The 22,396-nt window shown below is 37.3% G+C and overlaps 1 protein-coding gene across 1 annotated transcript; it reads left to right on the top strand.

Moving 5' to 3' along the window:
• The first annotated feature begins 3,341 nt into the window (after positions 1–3,341).
• Positions 3,342–5,268, top strand: LOC145069925 (uncharacterized). The gene is made up of 2 exons (XM_079016864.1): positions 3,342–4,971; positions 5,059–5,268. Exons 1-2 carry the CDS (start codon positions 4,266–4,268, stop codon positions 5,094–5,096), a joined length of 744 nt encoding a protein of 247 aa, XP_078872990.1. The 5' UTR covers positions 3,342–4,265; the 3' UTR covers positions 5,097–5,268.
• The last annotated feature ends 17,128 nt before the right edge of the window (positions 5,269–22,396 follow it).

Raw genomic sequence — 22,396 nt, 5'->3', positions numbered from 1 at the left:
TTTTATTATATTGCTATATTATATGTTCGTTTATGTTCATATATGTTCAATTGTGTGTTTTTTTTTTTTTTTTTTTTTTTTTTATCTTTGTTCGTTTATGTTTGTTTAGCATGTTTACGAACATAAACGAACGAACATGAACAAAGTAATTTGTTAAATAAACGAACATGAACAAGAAAATCTCGTTCATTTATCTGTTCTTGTTCGTTTGTTGTTCGGCTGACTTAAACGACCAAACATGAACAAGACCTTGTTCGTGTTCGTTTGGTTCGTTTACAACCCTAGGTCTAGTGGTTAAACACTTAAACCGTTGGAAAGTATTTTAAAAGGTGAATATATATGTTTTTTAAGAAGTTCAAAAATATTTTATTAAATATTTGAATTTTTTGGTCAAAAATATTTATTAACTTACGAAGGTAGTAAAATAAATAAATAAAAAATTTAGATTGGTTTTTCGGATCGCAAATGACAAAAGCTAATAAATCAATAAGTTAAAAAGATTATGGTTTATTTTTTTTATTATTTTTTTTTGCGTTTATTGTGGTTAAAAATCTAAAATGAGTTTTAAAAAAAAGTCAAGTTTACATTTTTTTTAAATCTTTTTTTAAGCTATTAGAAAGTATATTTTGAAAAATGTTTATGAATTTGGTAAACACTTTTTTTTTTAAACTTATTGACATTTTAAATAACCAATAATAACATCTACAATGTGTTGTTGGAATTTAAGCGACTAACCATTATTTTACTTTTTACACAATTTTATATTAATTTTCTTATAAAGCATTGATCTCTACAAGATTCAATGAAAAATATTTTTGATAATTAAAAGATTACTTTTTCTCATTGAAAAGTTCAATAAGCATTAAACTTCATAACTATTGAATGCCAATATGACACCCCACAATAATAAAGTTTAATCCATTGGATGTCAATTAAAGATGACACATCATTCAACACCCTCATTATGCATGATAGATGCTCTAAGTCAATATTTTGTTTTGAAAGCAATTACAAACACCTCCAAAAAGTATTAGATCAATTATTAATAAAATAATTTAAGTCTTGCCTCCACATTTATTATTTTAATTAAAGCGGCTAACTATAAAAATGCTTCTTATATTTCAACAACATTATTGAAAAATGTTAAAAAGTAGGTTTTGCAACTCGTACCATGTAGCACAATGTTTTGTAAAATGTTTTAACGTTTCAACTTTCAAACCAAAAATTTTCATTTTAAAACAGAGAAAACCATACTATTAAATCATAAAAAGTACATTCAGTTATTTGATAATATAAATCAGAGTAATAATGTAACATCCCAAAAAATCAAGACCAAAAATTTTATTTTTAATTAAGTTATTATAAAACTGAAAGTATAAAAACATCAATAGTGTCATCCCATGTCAAAACTAGTATGTCAATAATCAAAACATGTTATAATGAAACAATATCAGAGTATAATCCCAAAAGATCTCATGTGCAGAAAACATGGTGTGATGCGTTGCGATCATGCCGACTCCTTTCCTTTTGAAGAAGAAGTACCTGAAACCAAAACTGAAAACCGTAAGCACGAAACTTAGTGAGTTCCCCCATCATACAACAATACAATAAACATAATGTCAGACATATTTGGGTGCCAAACCTACCATGCTGAGCATACTAGGGTGCTTAACCTACCCCTGTTAGGCATACCGGGGTGCCCAACCTACCCCTGTTATACGTACTAGGGCGTCCGACCTACCCATGTCAGGCATATTTGGGTGCCTGACTTACCCTCCGGTTTATCTCAACCGGTTACGAGGACTATTTCACCCCTATCACTGCAACATAATAACATATCATAAACTTGTTGGATAAGGTGTCTAAGTCCATAACTTATTTGGTATATACTTGACCCGACCCGACATGGTCCATTTGGGTTGCACTTCACCCGAACAATTATTATGGATAATCTTATGAGAATAGTATGTTTATGATTTATTAATATATTATAAGTTATAATATATTAATATGAAATCACATTGTTTAATTAGTATTGATCTTAAATTAATTATGAATTAATTTAGTGATCAAAAGGTGACTAATTAAACATGGGCTATTGCATTTTATATAACGTGGGCTTACACGCATTAGAAATGGGCTAAGCATGCATGGGGGTCCATGGATGATCCATGGAGCTTTTAACCCATGGATCCTTGGAAAGGAAAATACATGGGTTATTAGGGTTTACCCTAATTCCCCACACTATATAAAGATGCTTGTGATGCTTGAAATGACAACTAGTTATGTGAGAACTAAGTGGTGGCCGATTTCAAGAATGCATATACATATTCTCTCAAGTTTCCAAAGTTTGTGGTGATTTGTAATTCCACTTGAGGCATTCACACTATTGGTGCTAGGCTCTCAAACTCCAAGCAATCAATCACAATCAACAGGTATGTCTTTCTACTAGTGGTTTTATGATTCAAGATCCTCATGCTATGCTAGTTAGGAAGTAAACATGGAAATCATTATTTCCATGTATTTAGAGAAAACATAGATCCAAGGTTATTAGGGTTGCATGTACACCTTAGGAGTGTTAGAATGCTCAAAACCCAACAGTGATATCAGAACCTAGACTTGTTTTCTTAAATACTTGATGCAAATTGCTGAAAATCGAAGTTTATATGCTGTCTGCACAACAGACTCGCCGAGTCCATGAAGGGACTCGATGAGTCCAAGGCAAAATGCATCCAACTCGTCGAGTTTGTTCATGCACTTGACGAGTTGAACCCCCTGACAACATATATTTGACTGTTTTGGCTAGAATTGGTCTAAAATCATTACCATAAACTATTTTGGACTTGTAAAACCTGTTTTTTCATGTGGTAATGATTGTGGTAAACCAATTTAGAGGATAATATCAAAATTCCAAGTTTTATATGTGTTCATATGATTCTTGAAATTGTTGATATGAATGTTCATGTTCTTATGAGTTTTGTTAGATCATAGGAATTATTTGCAAATTGTTTGTTAGTTAATTCTTGATCTTAATGTGTTTTAATGGAATCCATAATGTCTCCTCAAGTTATGGATTACCAAAAGTCTTTTTCTTTTAAAAGTCCATTAAAAACATAGGTTACATAAGTTGAAGAGTCTTTTTCATAATAAATGATTTTATGGACTCCATAACTTGTCCTCAAGTTATGGATGTCCAAGAGTCTCTTCATTAAAAGTTTTAAACACTTACTTAAAACTCATAAGTTATGAATATCCAAAAGTTTTTGAATTGTTCAAAACTTGCCCTCAAGTTTTGGAATTTGTAAAGTCTCACACAAACTTTAGTTCAATACCATAGAAGTTTTAAAAGTTAAATTTCAACCTTATACTATTATAAGATTAATGGTTAATAATTATATATATGTATAACAACAAGTCGTTTTACCGTTAGTATGCCTCATTAACGAAGCCGGTCAATAAAGGGGGTATAAGGTTGTTGCCTATAAAATGGCAGCTTAATGGGTGTCCACTCTCATCCACCGCTTCCTTGATCGGTGGAGGGTCGTTAGCCAAACGGGTAGGACAATGACTTTAAATTCTCATTAAAAGTATAATGATTATTAATAGTAACTAAATATTTTTTAATTCCTAAACTTAGTTACTTTAGGAAAAATGTGAACATGGTGCTAACCCATGAAATTCATACTTTGTACCTTACCAAGTTGTTAGTGGAGCGTGTGTGGTTAACCGGCACACTAACTTGGACTAGTAAGGATCACAAAGGGTGACTTAATGTTTATCATAGATCGGTGGAGCGCGTGTGGTTGACCGACACACTAACTTGGACTAGTAAGGATCACAAAGGTTGACTTAATGTTTATCATAGATCGGTGGAGCGCGTTGGTTAACCGACACATTGATTAGGTGATAATATTAAGGGTACCAAGTGAATTTGCATGGTTATTCACACCTTGTTTTGTGATCCTCGGCATCCCAGTCACAAAATTTGAGAGGGCACACTCGAGATTGAAACATGCCATTGAAAAGTTCAATGAATCTCAAAAGATCTAGGAATTTCAAACCCAGGAAAAACCTAATAAAATTATTCGTTTTCATGGTGGAAATTAGTGAATCGTCATTCGCCTACCTTCAAATATCTTATAGCTTGGATTATGACATCCCTCTTCCAAGTTATAAAATATTGTGTTGGGTCCTAGCCTTAATATTTCATATTGGGTGTTATATTAAGGAATTGAATCAACTAACTTGATTTTCTCCCATTGTAGATGTCTGGTTCAGACAACTATGATCTTCCTAAATCGCTTGGAACAAGCTTTCCTCTTGAAGATGATGTCCCTCAACATCATGCTTCACTTCCTCCACCTCCTCCATTTATTCTCCATGACCCACAAGCTCAAAGACTTGAAAAGTTCAAGATCACTCAAGCCCTACTGTCAATGAAACATAAAGATGGAAACCCTGTGTGTACTCATGTCTTAGAAATGAAGTCATACATTGACAGGTTGAGAATGTTCGGTGTCGATATCTCAAGGAAGTTGGCTGCTGACTGGGTTCTTCAGACACTTCTGGAGTCATATAGTGAGTTGATTAAGGACTACTATGTGACAGATCACGAGATGACTCTTATTGACCTTTCTTATTTGCTCATTGCTGCTGAATCAGAAATGTTTTGGCGCAATGGAAAAGTAAATATTGGTGAAAGATCAAATTCTCAAACTTCCATGGACATGGATAATGGTAACATTGGAAGTCCAGAAAAGCTTTATCTTCCCAATGGAAAGGGATCGGCCTTGGTTAACCCGGTTGACCGAAAGGTAAAAGGAAAGGCTAAGTCTATGATTGTCTCGTGTACCGTTCCCAAAGAGTCTATATGTTTTTATTGTCATGAGAAGGGACATTGGAAGCGAAGTTGCCCTAAATACCTGAAAGATTTGAAAGCAAGTAGAAACAAAATGGTTGACTCTGCTTCAGGTAAGTCCACTATCTAACTTTATTAAAGTTCCTAGCTGTTGATTCCTATTACATGATCTGACTAGATTGCATCTTGATGTTTAGCAGGATCGAGCAAAATGAAGGTTAAAAGAAGAGTGTGCTGAATCTGATCGCGAAGATGGATTTCTATCGCATGGTTCGAGGATCGGATTTTTGAGCTACTACTTAGAAGTTATGATAGATTGCTAGGGAATATGTAATATCATAGTTTCCATTTAAAGTTGCATTGTAAGGAATATTTTTCCGCATTTTAATAAAGAAATAAAGTTTTGTTTATTTTATTTTATACTATATCCCCTTACAATGACATTTATGGAAAATTGATGTTTGTGTGTTTCTAGCAATATTGGAAATATGAGTTTGATTCTTTCATTTGTGGTAGTGTCTGAATTTACAAAATAAGGAAAGGTTCTCATCACCCAAGTTTCAATTGGACAGAAACTTGGAATCATACAGACTGTAATGTATGATGAATGGGAATTTTTATCTTTGGAAAATTAATACTAATTCATTTATCACATGCATATGTGAGTCAATTAAAGGACTAAGGGATCGGGTACACTGGGTGTGTTCTGGTCAAGGTCAACCACAAAGATCGATTTGTCATGATTTACTAAAGTTTAGTAAGTATGGTTATACTTGCAAGTTTAAGTATAATTCAGTAATATGGAAAAGGTTTTGATGTATGGCAGAACGGATGAGAAGAATCAAATTTGGTAGAGAGATAAAAGTTTCTCAAATCTGAAAAGATGGGAGAGTACTTTAGTATCATGTTTTATGATCATCTTAATGATTATGAAACCATATCACAAATTCATACTCTAAGGACATCTTTGTGCATTGTTATGACTAAGAAGAGGGGTCATGAATTATTGGAATGGTTAAAATCAAGAAGTTGAATCATACTTCGTTCCAAAACAATTCTTAGTGTTGTACTCCAGGATTGTAACATTGAGTGACATAAAGTAAGGTTTAAAACACTTATCAAATGTAGTGTAAAATGTTTTCTATTCTTGTACTTTTAAAATTGGTAAGTTGTGATGTCTTGGATGAGACAAAGACCAACTAAGACCAATTGTGTGAAGTGTTAGTCTTGATAAGAATCCGCACTATCCCTTGAATATTTGTTTTGTCAGGGAATGGTCCTTGACTAGGGAAACTTATATGTCAAGAGGATAGTGGGAGCCTTAAAGATCCTGAAAGAGTTTCAAGATTTAATCAAGAGTAAAACCTGTGTTTTATCACTAGCACATGACTTGAGGTTTGTAACCTATCATGTTGACACAATTCTTGTGCCAATTAAGTTGGCTATTCATATGAGTTCTGTTAGTTCTAAATTGTGAGCATAACAACTTGGAAGCATTGGTGGGCCTTATGCTACCAGGTGACAAGAAATTAAGATTTAACAAGTTCAATCCATGAGGTTGAATTTGTCACTAACCTTGTCTTGTGATTATGGTTTTAACAAATTCACATGGATAGGAACTCATACACCATAAAATCTAAATGTCATAAGGTTTCGCTCCGATTCATGAGAATGATGGTGAGGAAACGCTTTCACTAAGTAGATAGCAATTGTGTTATTTGCATTTTCAAAAGTCGTTAGTGGAGCGTGTGTGGTTAACCGGCACACTAACATGGACTTGTGAGAAATGGCAAAGGTCTAAACAATTGAGACTATGATTACGACATCCCTTTTCATAGTTGTTGAAACTGCTTAGACACACATGTGAGCTATCTATGAAAAGGTGTATGAATCTAAATTTTAGAAGTCCAACCGATTTCTGAATACATGTCAAAGCTAGTGGGAGCATAAGTGTTATGCTAATAATCATCATGTTAGTGGGAGCATGATAATTATGATTATTATTATTGTAAGCTCGCAATGTTAATTATAGAAAAACAAAAGTTTTAATTCGTGAAGTTGCACGGGTTGAAAAATTGTTTTGCTATAATTAAGGGATAAGAAATTATACTTCAATTCAATTCTAAAAGCTTAGATTGAGATTTTAATCATCTTTAGTCAAGGATATATATATATATGTATTTTATGTTGGAATGGTTCAACTTAAATAAATTATCTCTCTCTCTCTCTCTCTATATATATATATATATATATATATATATATATATATATATATATATATTGCGTTATCAAAATTCGATTATGATTACGACATCCCTCTTCATAGTTAAATTTTGAAAACATGGCAAATAAAAAAATATTGTAGCAAAAGACTGGTCTAGTATCATGTCTTTTATGTGAGACATCATGAATCGTGTCCCATATGCTTCGGATATAGGATAGATTTCATGAGCTATAATATTCATCCTTTCTAAATTTTCCAAATGCTCAGAGCATTTAGAAGGGAAAAGTCTAGAACTGGATATGACTGAAGTGATTAAGCAATTGTCGGGGACAATCTGAGGTTTGCCAAAGATTGGTTGCTCAGGGACATTTGGAAGTATAGTGTTAATTTTGGCAAGACCATATTGACATTTTTTGAAAAGAGGCAACTCTTGTTTAGAAGTGATAGTCAAAATGGGACTATGGAAATGTCTCCATAGGTGGAAGTTATTCAATCTGTGTAAGATTAGAAAACCTTAATGCAAGAAGGATGTTCAAAGCAATGTACTTTGAATATGAGACTGCGTTTCCATAGAGTTGATCTTCTTTGGAATACTCTGTAATGACTAGTGACAAGGTTTTGGTGACTTTATGCATAATCATTACAAGAGGAACATTTCATATAAGTTTAAAATCTAACTTATTTCGGTAAATGGTGAGAATTAGGAATTCTTATATATACAATAATGATTTGGGATTGTGAAATGAGCATCATTGGAATCATATTCAATTGATCTATTTCACAAAGGTAGGATCATAGACAAACATAGTTTGCATACATGGAGTATGGCATAACCATTGTTTAGAAAACAAAGTGTACATGCTAGGAGCATGGGACAACTGTTGTTTTATTCAAGTATTAAGTTGATTATTTGAAACATTATACAATGAATAATGTGTAATCAATATGGTGATAAATAAAAGGTGGTTCTATTTATATTCAAAAGGGTTCTGAGACCATATTGGATTCGATTATTATTGTGTTTCACTTTGCATATTTTGACTTCTAGAATAGCTAGGTTATTCTTTCCGAATAACTAAGTTATTTAAACATTCCACAGTCGTTCATATGTTGAAAGTAGGTATGAATTAATACTGTCATGAATCGAGTTTGTAGATGGCTAAACATGTTTAGACATACCAATGGTTGCTACAACATTCATGAGTACTCATAAGTTATGAGATACGGGACTTTAAACCTGTGCGTTCTTTCCCTCCCATGTTTGGATGAACAAAACCCTAACCCTATCTAGAGTTCTCTACAGCCGCCACCAGCTTGCATCAAGAACCAATCACCCCCACCTTTGTGTTTCCGATCGAGCAAGACCACCGGGCGCCACCATTTCTCTCGTTGCCCACGACCAAGCCGTGACAGCGTTGTCACCATTCCATCGTGGGGGTTATGAAGACCACCAGCGGGAGTCCGCCCCGTTGTCGACGCTGTTGCCATTTGCGACCACACCTCCTTTTCATCTTCTGCTGATGTGTCACATAGTGAAGACGAAATCATTGCCGCCGGCTGTAGGCGCAAGGTTGGGCGTCGTTCGCTGCCACTGTCCCTTTTTCTCCTTCCCTTCGTTCTGCTGATGTGTTGCCTCAAGTCGCCAACCGTAAGGATCGACCGCCGGGACCATCGCATGCCACCGTGAAGAGGGTATTGTGTTCGACTTTTCGCTACCAGGTGGGTGGCTGGCATGTGCTATGCAATCTGAAGTGTGCGTGTGTGTTATGTCTAGCCGGAATAATCAAGGATAACCACTGCCACCATGTACCGCCGGGTGTGTGTATTTTAGTGTGTGTGTGTGTGTGTGTGATTAGTTTGTTTAGTGTGTTAATTTTGGGATCAGAGTTGTAAAATGTAACAAAAGGAAGAGTAATGAAAAGAAAATGGAAAACCACCACCTTAGGGTGGTGGCTGCCGCCACCGGCCGCAGTGTCGGGTGGCGGTGTGCTTTGCCTCTTGTGATAGATTCGTTTAGGGTGCTAGAAACACTAATGGGCTCAAAGGAGCTCTAATGGACCCAATAAAAATCATATGAGCTTAATAAGATTTTAGTGGGCTTATTAGGCCCAATAAAGCCCTAATTGTCATAAAAGGCCAACAAATTGATAAATGGGCTAATATTTGGATTGGAACACCCTAATGCCAATAAAAACCTAACTTTAAGAATTAATCGGGTCATACATACACGAGAATTATTCAATAACTTGAGATATTAAATAATAATCATTGGCAAAGATTAATCTAAGCAATATTGGACTTAATGGATTAAGTCTTTAATGGGTTAAGTAGGAAACATAACCCCAATCATCATTTTATATGAAACCCTAATTTTCACTTGGGTTTATTGTTGGGCCTTTCTATTGGGCCTTGATGATCGGGTTACCAATGGGCCATCCAAAGTCAAGCAATTAGACTAGAATAAATTAATGGGCCTAGGGTAAGACCCATGTAAGGGTATTGGGCCCAATTTGGAAAATTGGGCCATAGATGCTCCATAGTTTGGGCCTTAATGATTATATGATGTTGGGCCTTAGAATGAGACCATGTGTAGGCCTAGGCCCAATTTGGAAAATTGGGCCATGTGTTGGGCTTTGATCCCTAATTGAATTTGGGCCTTGGGCTTGAATAAGCCAAGCTAGGGGTAATGTAGTAATTACCCAAAGAATGTACTTATGGTGATGTATTGGGACCCAATTATTAATTGGGTGTTATTTTGGTGTTGAAAGTTCGGGAATCTATCATCCAGCAGCCGGGGTTGAGTCTGCAGAACTTTAGCAGTGTGGGATTGTGTCTACGGGACTTCAGCAGTGTGAGGTGAGTTACCTTACAGTAGCGGTGGGTCTACGACCACAATGCCGGCCCACCAGTAGGAATTGTATGATAGATGTTTGTCTCTATGATATTCATCTAGGGTTGCTATTACCTGTGATATGTTATTGTGCTAGTATGATATGATGCTATGTGCTAGTGACAACAGGAGGAGATAGTCCCCCAGAATACCGGTTGATAGGGCCGAAGGGGCGGTCTTGCCCATCCATGCTAGATAGATTATGTGATGTATGTGTTATGTGGTAGTAGTAAGGGGTGAAATAGTCCCCAGTATCCGGTTGAGAGGACTGAAGGGGAGGCCAGCTCCCAGATATGCTAGTCAGTATCCGGTCGAGAGGACCGAAGGGGAGGCCAGCTCCCAGACATGCTAGTCAGTATCCAGTCGAGAGGACCGAAGGGGAGACCAGCACCCAAATATGCTAGTTAGTATCCGGTCGAGAGGACTGAAGGGGAGGCCAGCTCCCAGATAGACTAGTTTGTATCCGGTCGAGAGGACCGAAGGGGTAGGTCGGGCACCCAGATATGCCTGACAATATATGTATGTTATGTGATTGTATGGTATGCGGTATGATGAGGGAACTCACTAAGCTTCGTGCTTACGGTGTTCAGTTTTGGTTTCAGGTACTTCGCGTTTAAAGGAAAGGAGCCGGCTTGATCGTAGCGCATCACACTATGGTTTTCTGCACATGAGATCTTCGAGACTACACTCTGATATTATTTTATGATAACATGTTTGATCATTTCTACTTTGGTTTTGACATGACATGATATCACAGATGTTTTATTACACTGTTGGTTTTATAATGACGTATTTAAAAATGAAATTTTTGGCCTGTATTTTTGAGATGTTACATTAACGCACGCTCACTTGTATCACTTCATGGAATTTATCTCGAGTGATTGTGAGACGGTAATATCATATAAGTCTTCAAACCTAGAGATATGAGTTATTGCCTATGAGTTGGTTGTGCATTGATTGCATGAAAACGCATCAGTAACTTGATGTTATAAACCATGCCTTTGTGTACAATTCAACAAGTAGTAGAACAAGCATATGTGTCGAAGTTTATCTGTTCCTTCTAGAAATAGAAGCGATATCTAGGCCCCTCGATGAATTTGTTTTGACCTATGTACCGGGCCCGGTCAGAACTAAATTGATGTGTTCGATTAAGTTCTTTGTCAAACAAATCGAAAATCAGGAAACAAACTGCTGTACAATAAGTATGATGTTGTTCCATGTATTTGTCCGACTGATATCATGAGAACAGAGGATTATATGATCACTTATCTAAAAGGGCGCTTCATAGTTCAACAGAGTTTTCGAGAGCTACGATTGCTGGTTGGTTCCTGAAGTAATATAGGAAAATACAGTTATTAGACTTATCCAAGTGGGAGACTGTTGGATTAGGTGTCTAAGTCCATAACTTATTTGGTATATACTTGACCCGACCCGACATGGTCCATTTGGGTTGCACTTCACCCGAACAATTATTATGGATAATCTTATGAGAATAGTATGTTCATAATTTATTGATATATTATAAGTTATAATATATTAATATGAAATCACATTGTTTAATTAGTATTGATCTTAAATTAATTATGAATTAATTTAGTGATCAAAAGGTGACTAATTAAACATGGGCTATTGCATTTTATATAATGTGGGCTTACACGCATTAGGAATGGGCTAAGCATGCATGGGGGTCCATGGATGATCCATGGAGCTTTTAACCCATGGATCCTTGGAAAGGAAAAGACATGGGTTATTAGGGTTTACCCTAATTCCCCACACTATATAAAGATGCTTTTGATGCTTGAAATGACAACTAGTTGTATGAGAACAAAGTGGTGGCCGATTTCAAGAATGCGTATACATATTCTCTCAAGTTTCCAAAGTTTGTGGTGATTTGTGATTCCAGTTGAGGCATTCACACTATTGGTGCTAGGCTCTCAAACTCCAAGCAATCAATCACAATCAAAAGGTATGTCTTTCTACTAGTAGTTTTATGATTCAAGATCCTCATGCTATGCTAGTTAGGAAGTAACCTTGGAAATCATTATTTGCATGTATTTAGAGAAAACATAGATCCAAGGTTATTAGGGTTGCATGTACACCTCAGGAGTGTTAGAATGCTCAAAACCCAACAAAACTTACTGCTAGGCATATATGGGTACTGTCTACCCCTTCGGTCTCTATCAACCGGTAACCAGGCCCTATTTCACCCCTATCACTACCACATAATAACGTATCATAAACATACTGCTAGGCATATATGGGTACTCTCTACCCCTTCGGTATCTTTCAACCGGTACCTGATGACTATTTCACCCTTCCTACCACTATCACCTAATATCATAACATCCTAACACATAAGCATAACAGATAGTGGCATACCAAACAATTATCACAAAGACAATCGTCTAAATTATAAAAAACTACTAGGGGTCCGACATTGGTGCTTGCGACCCACTCCTACAGGAAGGTAACTCACCTCACACTGCTGAAGTCCCACGGAAAAAACTCTAGCTGCTGGATGACAGATTCCCGAATCGTCAACATCAAAATAACACCCAATTAATAATTGGGTTCCAACACATAACCATGAGTCCATGCTTGGGGTAAAAAAGACTACTTTACCCCCAACTTAGCTCGATTCAAGCCCAAGGCCCAAAAGTCAAACGAGGAGCAAAAGCCTAATATATGGCCCAATTTTCCAAATTGGGACCAGACCTCTACATGGTCTTACCTTAAGACCCAACCATTTATTCTAGTCCAAACACTTGGTATTCCAATGGTCCAATATCTCATGATTATCAAGGCCCAATTATGGCCCACTTATGGCCCAATTTTCCAAATTGGGCCCAAACCCTCACATGGGCCTTACCTAAAAGCCCATTCAAATATTATAGTCCATATACTTGTTCTTGGATAGCCCAATCACAAAAACCCAATATAGAGGCCCAAATCAAGGCCCAAACAAAATTAGGGTTTTCACATAAAATGACAATTAGGGCCAAGTTTTCTTACTTAACCCATTAAGGACTTAATCCATTAAGTCCATTCTACTAGGTAAAATATACGGTGTGATCGGGTGTAATTCATAATTAAATTCCAATGGACCAAAACGCGGTCTCGATAATTCCAACCCAACAATCCACAATTAGGGTTTTCTAAACCCTAATTAGGGTTCCCAACCCAATCACAACCCAATTAGTCCAATGGTAAGATTTTTAGGTTAATTAATGTTTCATTAGGTCAACTAGGGTTTCCTTTGCTCAAATATGGTTTCATTAGGTCGAGCACCACCTATTACCACCTCGTCTGGTGGTGGTAGACGACAGGACCCGACGGCAGCCACCACCTCACGGTAGTGGTTATGGTTCTAGTCCAATCATGTCAAAGCATCCGAAAAGCAATCTAAACACATGCAAAGCACACCGCCACCCAACATGGCAGCTGATGGCGGCAACCACCACCTCACGGTGGTGGTTATGAATTTCTTGATTAGTCCGGTCACCAATTACAGTTATACAACAAAATATCCCCAAAATAAACACACACAATAAGGTACACACACAACCACTCTTATGGTGGCCGACGGTGGTACAAGGTGCCAGCCACCACCTCACGGTGGTGGTTGTGGCCTCTCTTTTGATTCACAAACACGCAACACACCAGCACACACACGCCTTGACTACAAGATGGTCACAACCACCCACCTGGTGGCGTACGACGATGACAACAGCAACACTAGCGGCGGCTAACGGCGACTGGAACGAAAAGAATAGAAGTAGGATGGTGGCAACGGAAAGTCGTTTGGGTGGCAATAGCGAAGGATAGCAGTCGACACTAAGGTGGCATAGAAACAACGGACCGAAGAAGAGGAAGGTTTCGCAACGATAGGAGCTACGCTCCAGTTCTTCCAGCTTCTCCCAACGGCCACAACGCTCCTTCTTATCGGTCCTCGTTCTTCGCCGGCAACAGATGCAATAGTGGCGTTGGTCGTAGGTGAGGCGTAGCAAGCGAAGAACGGAGAAAGGAGGCGGTGACGCAAGCTATAGCAACAACAAAAGATGAAGGGACGTCCGCCGGTGGTCCTTATCATCGTCGTCAAAGGAGCAACAACAGTGAACAGTTTCGCTGGCAGCAACGGTTCGTGGCCTTGACAGCGGAGGGGGTGGCGGCGCCGACAGTTATTAAAGTGAAGGTGGCGGCTGATGTACAGTATTTATGCTTAGGGTTCATGGCATGGTGATAGGTTATATACCCGATTATGTACATCTTCCCCATATTTACATTTCCAGCCCCTCCAACCTAATTCCTTTCAAATAAAGTCCATAATTTACCCTTTTAGCCCATAACATTCTGAATTCATTTCAATTTAGGTCCAATACTTACCAAACAGCCCTCCGCTTTGAGAATCTTTTGGAAAACTAATCCAGAAGTTACCTTTTTAACCCCCAAAATCTCAATTATGACATATTCAACCCTTCCTTCTCCTTTTCTTTCAAATTAAATCCAAATTTACCCAAATAGCCCTTCCTCTACAAAATATTTTCAATATAAGTCCACAAACTATAAAACGAGCCCAATTGGTTATCCTTTAGCCATATGTTCAAATATTCTTTCCACTACTAACCATGGAAGCAGTCTTTAGACCTCCAAAACAAATTATAATGCCAATCACACACTTTTTCACTAAACTCTTTATTTAAATATAAACATATATCAAAATAAAATAATACTTAAAACACATCTTCATATTTTAGGGTTTTTCTTGGAAACTGGGTGTTACATATAAATTCATAAGTATGAAAGATCTCAAAATCGTAATAGCAGATGTGATGCAATCACGTCGTACTCTTCCTTGTATTGCCAAAAGACCTGTAAGATTTAAACTTAAAACCGTAAGCACAAAGCTTAGTGAGTTCCCCCAAAATACTACATACAATAGAAAATAATGTGCCACACCCTAAATGTTGGACTCCATACTGTGAATGTTGGACTTCGTCCTGAGTAATGGGCATTGTCCTGAGTAATGGACCTCGTCTTGAATAGTGGGTCGCATCCAATAAAGCATATCAATGGGCCCTAACCAAACAAGAATATAACATACTAGTAAGAGTCACAAAGACAACATGCATACATTGACACCCCGTGTCCAACATAAATAGTGAGAAAACCCATTTGAACTAAACAGTAGAAGCTCAATAGCATCAGCAATAAAAACAGCTAACACAAGCTACTTAAAGCCAGACCAGAACCAGTTCTTGGGCAAACACTCAGTTCTACCAAATTTTGACCAAAAGTCAAATTGGTCAAAAGTCAAAGGTTAATGGTCAGAGTCAATACTGGCCACCACATCGTGGCCAATCCCCTTGACCGCGTCGTGCTCACTAAAAAACAAAACAGACACGAGACTTGTAGTCTACCTCGTTGTGGCCAGCACCCCACCACATTGAGGGCAAATAATATGTCATCGATAAAGCTCTTGTCGAAATCGATGAGTCAACTGCTACTCCAAAAAAGATTGCTACCTATAAGAAACACTATGATGACACAAAAAAGGTCACTTGCATCATAGTTGCAACCATGGTACCTGAGTTGCAAAAGTTCCATGAAGACTAATAGTCGTATGAGATGGGCTTGGATCTTGCGTAAAAGAGCCACAAGGTAGTGCGTCAAGAAACATATGAGGCCGTCAAAGCTTTAATTTCTTGAAAATTAAAGGAGGGAGAGTCTATATGCAATCATGCGCAGAGAATGTAATTTGTAAAGATACGTTGAGCATCTTGAAAGGCTAAATGTGAACTTCAACGAGGAGTTGGCTATTGACATAGTCCTTAACTCCTTATAGTCTTGTTATGATCAGTTCATATTGACTTATCATTTGAACAACACATATACCACATTGGCCCAACTTCATAACTTGTTGCAGATAGCTAAATCAGGGATGAAAAAGAATCAAGTCCCTTATGTTATAAGTGCTCCCATCCTTTCCATTAGACAAAACAGAGGAAATAAGAAGAAGGCTAAACCTCAGTTGAGCTGGAAGGGCAAGGCCCATGTTGTATCATCTAGCAATGAGCAAAAAACAAATCCAAGTTCAAACATTCATGCTGTTAGTGACCCCAAAAAGGACACTTGCTACTACTGTACTAGAAAAGGGTCATTGGAAAAGAATTTGCGCTAAATACTTGCAAGGCATCAAGGATGGCAAGGTTTAGCCATCGTCGGTAGGTATATATGCTATTCAAGTGTAACTAACCACTTACTCGTTCTTGGGTTCTTGATACAAGATGTGGATTTCACATTTGTTTTGATTTGCATGGGCTAAGAGAAAGTAAAGAAGTGGAGCATGGAAGAATAAATCTGATCTTGGGAAATAGGCGATCTTCTCCTGTTACCAAGATTGAAACTTATCGTCTTACGCTTAGTAGTAATGTTAGGATAGATTTGATTAATTGTTTCTATTCATCAGAAATGACACAAACCATTATGCCGTTTCATGCATTGTTAATGATATGAATGGTTTGATTTTAGCTTATAAAAATGGTGTTTTATGTTTGAAGCTTTACCTTGTAATGGTGTGTATAAAATTGTGATTTGTTGTGATAACTTAAGAAATAATATATTAAATATTGATTTGTCTAATGGTGTAGACAAAGGATGTTTGCGGCATTGTCGTCTTGGACACAATAACAATAAACTTATCGCCTAACTCCGAAAGGATGGAGTGTTGGAATCATTTGACTTAAGTTCAGATAATGAATGCGAGTCTTGTGTTTTGGTAACATGACAAAATTACCTTTCACCAGATCTTATGAATAAGGTGAAGGTTTCTTAGATCTTATACAAACAGATGTGTGTGGACCCTTCAAATCAACCACAAGGGATGGCAATCGATTCTATATGACATTTACGGATGATTATAGTAGATATGGATATATCTACTTAATCAAATATAAATTAGAAACCTTTGAAAAGTTCAAAGATTTAAAAAACGAGGCCAAGAATCAACTTGGCAGGTAGATAAAGATGATTTAATCCGATAAAGGGGGAGAGTATCTTAGTATCAAGTTCCACGACTATGTCAAGGAATGTGGAATAGTTTAACAGTTGACTCCTCCTAGGACACCACAACTTAATGGTGTGGCTGATAGGAGAAATTGAACCTTGTTAGACATGGTTCGTTCCATGATGAGTCGAGCTTCACTTCCTATTTCTTTCTGGGGGTATGCCTTAGAGACATCCACCCATATCCTTAATCTTATCCCTACTAAGTAGATTTCTAGAACACCTTACGAGATGTGGCCAAGGAGAGTTCCCTCACTAGTTCACATCAAGGTTTGGGCCTTTGAAGCTTTCAATAGAAGAGAGACTAATGACATGCTAGAACCTAGAAGTGAGAGGTGTATTTTCATTGGTTACCCACAAAATTCTTTTGGATTCTTGTTCTACAAACCTAGTGAGAACGTGGTATTAGTAGCTCGAAGAGGAGTCTTTCATGAGAGAGATAGGTAGATAGATAGATAGATAGATAGATAGATAGATAGATAGATACACACACACACACACACACACAGAGAGAGAGAGAGAGAGAGAGAGAGAGCTCATATTCAAAGAGGAAAGTTGGAGTGCTATTGATCTGGAAGAAATTCTAGAATCAATCAATGAAGGAACCTTAGAAGACACTAGCTCTCAAACAAAGGATGAGAATCCTTTTGAGCCCATTAACATTTCATTACCTCTTCGCCGATCAGGTGGAATTAGCATGACACCAATGTTCTATGGTTTTTATATAACATCTTATGGTAACATGTTTATTAGTGATGGTACACTATTAAATTTGTATGAGCCAGCTAACTACAAGGAAGAAATAGCCAGCCCTGAGGCTGTCAATTGAAAAAAGGAAATGGACAACGAGATTCAGTCCATATATGACAACCAGGTTTGGAATTTGGTTGATCATGAACCTGGTTGAAAGACAGTAGGTTGCAAATGGATCTTTAAGAAGAAGACCGACATGGATGGGAAAGTACACACATTTAAAGCACCACTGGTTGCAAAGGGCTTTACTCAAACCTTTGGAATTGACTATAATGAGACCTTTTCACCAGTGGCTAAGATGAAGTCTATTAGGATAATGATTGTCATAGATGCGTTTCATTATTATGAAACATGGAAAATGGATGTTAAAAATGCTTTCCTCAATAGGAAGTTGGTTGAGGATGTTTACATTATTCAGCTAGAGGGTTTTGTACATGCAAAGTTTCCTAATAGAGTGTTTAAGCTTGAGAAATCCATTTACGGATTGAAACAAGCATCTCACGGTTGGAATCTTTGGTTCCATGAGAAAGTGAAAGAGTTTGGTTTCTCTAGGAGTAAGGATGTGTAATGCGTGTATGTCAAAGCTAGTGGTAGTATAGTAACTTTCTTAATGTTGTATGTTGATGGGATACTCCTTATAGGAAACGACATTATAACCTTGCAAGAAGTGAAATCTTGGCTCGTGAAGTGTTTCTCCATGAAGGATCTAGGGGAAGCTGCATATATTCTTGGGATAAGGAGTTTGAGGGATATAAAGAAAATACTTATTGGTCCTAGTTAAAGTACTTACTTGGATAAAATACTTAAGCGTTTTAGTATGGAAAATTCTAGGAAAAGGGAACTACCTATTCTGAGTACTGCCAAGTTGAGTAAGACTCAAATCCCTAGTACAAATGAAGATATAGTTGATATGAGTCGAGTACCATATGTTTAGGTTGTAGGTTTGATCATGTATGATATGACATGTACTCTCCTAAGTGTGTCGTTTGCTTTAAGCATGGTTAGCCTTTTTCAGGGCAATCCTGGTAGAGCTCATTAGAGTGCAATAAACATCATACGTAAGTATTTGCAAAGGAAGAAAGATATGATTTTATTTGTTAGAGGTAGTGATATGTTAAGAGTAACTTGATATAGTAATGCCAACTTTTAGACAGATCGAGACAACTTTTGTTCTCAATCAGGATGGGTGTTTGTGTTAAATGGTGGAGCAACGACCTGGACGAGTTCCAAGCAGAATACAGTGACTGATTCTACTTGTGAATCATATTACATCACAATGAGTGAGGCATCAAAGGAGGCCAATTGGTTAAAGAACTTCGTTAGAGATTTCAGAGTAGTATCGATCATTTAGGAGCCATTGAAACTTTACTGTGATAATGAAGGTGCGATTGCTTTGACCAAAGAACCCAAGGATCATGGTGATCCAAGCATATCGATATAATGTACCATTACATTTGACATAGGGTTGAAGAATGTCATCTTATAGTGAAGAAAGTATTCTCAGAAGATAATCATGCAGATCCTTTCATGAAGGCTTTGAGTAGGGTTAAGCATAACCAACATGCAAGGAACATAGGCTTGAGAGATGATATTAGTTTTAGTAGTTAGTTGATATTTTTGAGACTTGTAATAGAATAAATGTAATTGTTTAACAATGGAGATTATTTATGAGTATGGTTACTGCTTTTTCAATTATTTTTTCTTGTGTTTTTTTGCATGTTTTACTTTGTTAATGATTTTGATTATTTAAAATTCCATAGTCTCTCATACTTATGGAAGTAAGAAGTGAATCAAGACTGTCATGAATAGATTTTAGATTGTCTACGGAGATTAGGCATTGCAATGGTTGCTATAATATTCATGAGTACTTAGAAAAATGGAGATTTTGAGTATTGGATAAACCCACGCTTAGAGAATTGTTTCATGGATTACATTACGAGTAACTTTGATATGATAACATCTTATATTCTTGTAATAGAGATATATAAGTTGTAATTTACAAGTCAGTTGTGCATTGGTGCTATGTAAACGCATCAATAACACGATGTTATAAAATGTATTATCATGCATGATTTGGTGAGTAAAAGATACAATCATATGAGTCAAAATGTATTCGTTTCTTTTTCCCTAACAGAAAAGTAATATCTTTGGGCCCCTAAGTGATTTTGTGTCAACGTTATAGTGATGGGTTCAAATAGGACTAAATTGATATGTTCAATTAGTAAGTCTTATGAGGTCATCACAAATCGGAAACAAAATTTTGGACAAGAGAATGAATGTAATGCATGTCTCATGTCCATACCATATCCTGTAGAATGGAGGAGCATTTGATCCCTTATATTAGGACCGATATCTTATTAGATAAGAGTATGGATTTGCTTTAGAAAGCACCTTTTGCTGTTTAATTTAGAAGTTATACATGCAATTGCAGTTATAAACTTATCCAAGTGAGAGACTGTTGGATTAGGTGTCCAAGACTAAAATTAAACTAATATATACTTGAATTAAAAGCAAAGTCTTTTTGCGTTGCCCTCAAAACTAGTAATTAACAAAATGACTTTTTGGAGAGAGATGTTGATTTATTGGTTTATTATAAGATTAATAAAGAGAAATAAATAATTTATTAATATATTATGAGTTTAATATATTAATTAGAAATAATATTATTTAATTACTAATTAATTAGAAATTATATGGAATTAGTTTTGGGATTAATTGGATTAATTAAAAGTGCAAGAACCTAAGCTGTAATTGTTCAATAGTTGAACAAGAGATGTAACGCCCCGACTCTTAGGTGATAATTTTATAGCTTTAATTTTCATAAATTGCAAGGTCTACTCAATGAGTTTGATGCCCTGACTCGTCAAGTAGAAGCGGGCCACGTGTTTAAGTGAGCTACTCGTCGAGTCCAAGATAGGACTCGACAAGTAGGAGCTGGAGGATGAAACCCTAATTTTCAGGGTTTTGCACCCTATTTAAAGGATCATAAGGCTCCTTCAGCCCCCTTACAACCTCTTGAAAGTCCAGCAAACCCTAATCCGTGTGTGTGCTTCATTCTTGTGTGTTTTAAGCTTTGGAAGGTGGATCTTTGTAGGAAGAGCTTGGAGAGCAAGTGGCTAGAAGAAAGGAACGTGTGGGGATCTGATATCTACCTCAGTTGACATCTTTTGGAAGCTATCAAGTCGTTACCTTGACCTCATTTCATTCTAGATATCATTTGGTTAAAGATTAGGGCTTTTCTAACATAATAAGAAGCTATTCTTGGGTGTGAGCTAAGATCTGAAGTTTTAACTTCAGATCTGAACTCTCCTTGGTCTCTAAGCCCATAAAGCTCTCAGCTTTAGCAAGTATGAACCCCTCCTTAAGTGTAAAACTCCATTGATAGCTTGGTTTGACATTATGAGCTTTACATGCACGTAAATTTTGCAACTTTACGTGATAAACATGCCTTGGGAAGCTCGATATGCAATATGGGTCCTTAAAATGGCTTAGAAAGCATCTGAATGGATAATGGACTGAATGGGCTCGGTGAGTTGCATGGGAAACTCGGCGAGTCCGATAAAGATTGTCGTGCAAGGACTTCTGCATGGACGCGGTGAGTCAATGGGGTGACTCGACGAGTCAACTTGTTTTTTCCCAACATTTTGACATGATTGAACACGACAAGTTGCAGGGAAAGTCGACGAGTCAGTGGGGGGGGGGGGGGGTTTCACGACTACTCGAGCTCTGGAAGGGCTTGACAAGTTAGTGACTGCACTCGATGAGTCGGGTCAACATGGATTGTTGACCTTGATCGTGGACTTCGGCTTTGACCAAGGGTTAACTATTTGACTTCTGGGACATTTTGGGAAATTGGAAATTGAATATAGGTGGTGGAGTTTGTGACGGTGATCCAACACTTTGAGCTTATCTTTTAAGTCAATAGTTGCAAGGTGCGTTATCCTCACTATATCAACAGGGTCTAAGGCACCAAGGCCGGCCGTTTATGGATTGTGTCCGGTTATGGCATGATATGTTTATTGGTCTGCATCCTGGTAGTTAGGATGAGGTTATGTTTATGCTTAGTAACCTGATTAGGTCGGTGTCCTGGTAATAGGATGTTGCTATGCTATATGATCTGTTAGATCAGTTTGATTGTTATATATGTATGCTAGCGTATGATAGTTATGTGCACATGTTTGTTTTGAATTAGGATGGGTTGAGGCGGTCCTGCTTTGTGATGAAAGCCAACATACTCAGGGCGGACCGGATAGACTACAAACCCGAAAGGGTATGGTAGTCAGACCGAAGACCCGATGAGTGGTCAGGATAGGTTGAAGGCCTTGCGAGGCAGTCCAGACGTGCTGAAGGGTCGAAGAGCGCTCCAGATAGACTGAAGGCCTGCGAGGCAGTCCAGTCAGGCTAAAGGCTCATTATGCATGCTGTTTTGTATTTGTTGATATGATATGATTATGGTTATATGACTTTGGTATTTTGGGGGTAAGTCACTAAGCCATCGAGCTTACATCTATTGATTATTGTTTCAGGTACTTTGGATGATCACGGGAAGGCAAAGGCATGATCGTACCGCTCCTCCTATTGTTATAATTTTTTGATTTGATACTGGGAT

The sequence above is a fragment of the Lactuca serriola genome, chromosome 8 (genome assembly GCF_051521515.1).
Source record: "Lactuca serriola cultivar US96UC23 chromosome 8, Lser_US96UC23_V15, whole genome shotgun sequence".
NCBI lineage: Eukaryota > Viridiplantae > Streptophyta > Magnoliopsida > Asterales > Asteraceae > Lactuca > Lactuca serriola.
This window is presented reverse-complemented; position numbering and strand designations above follow the sequence as displayed.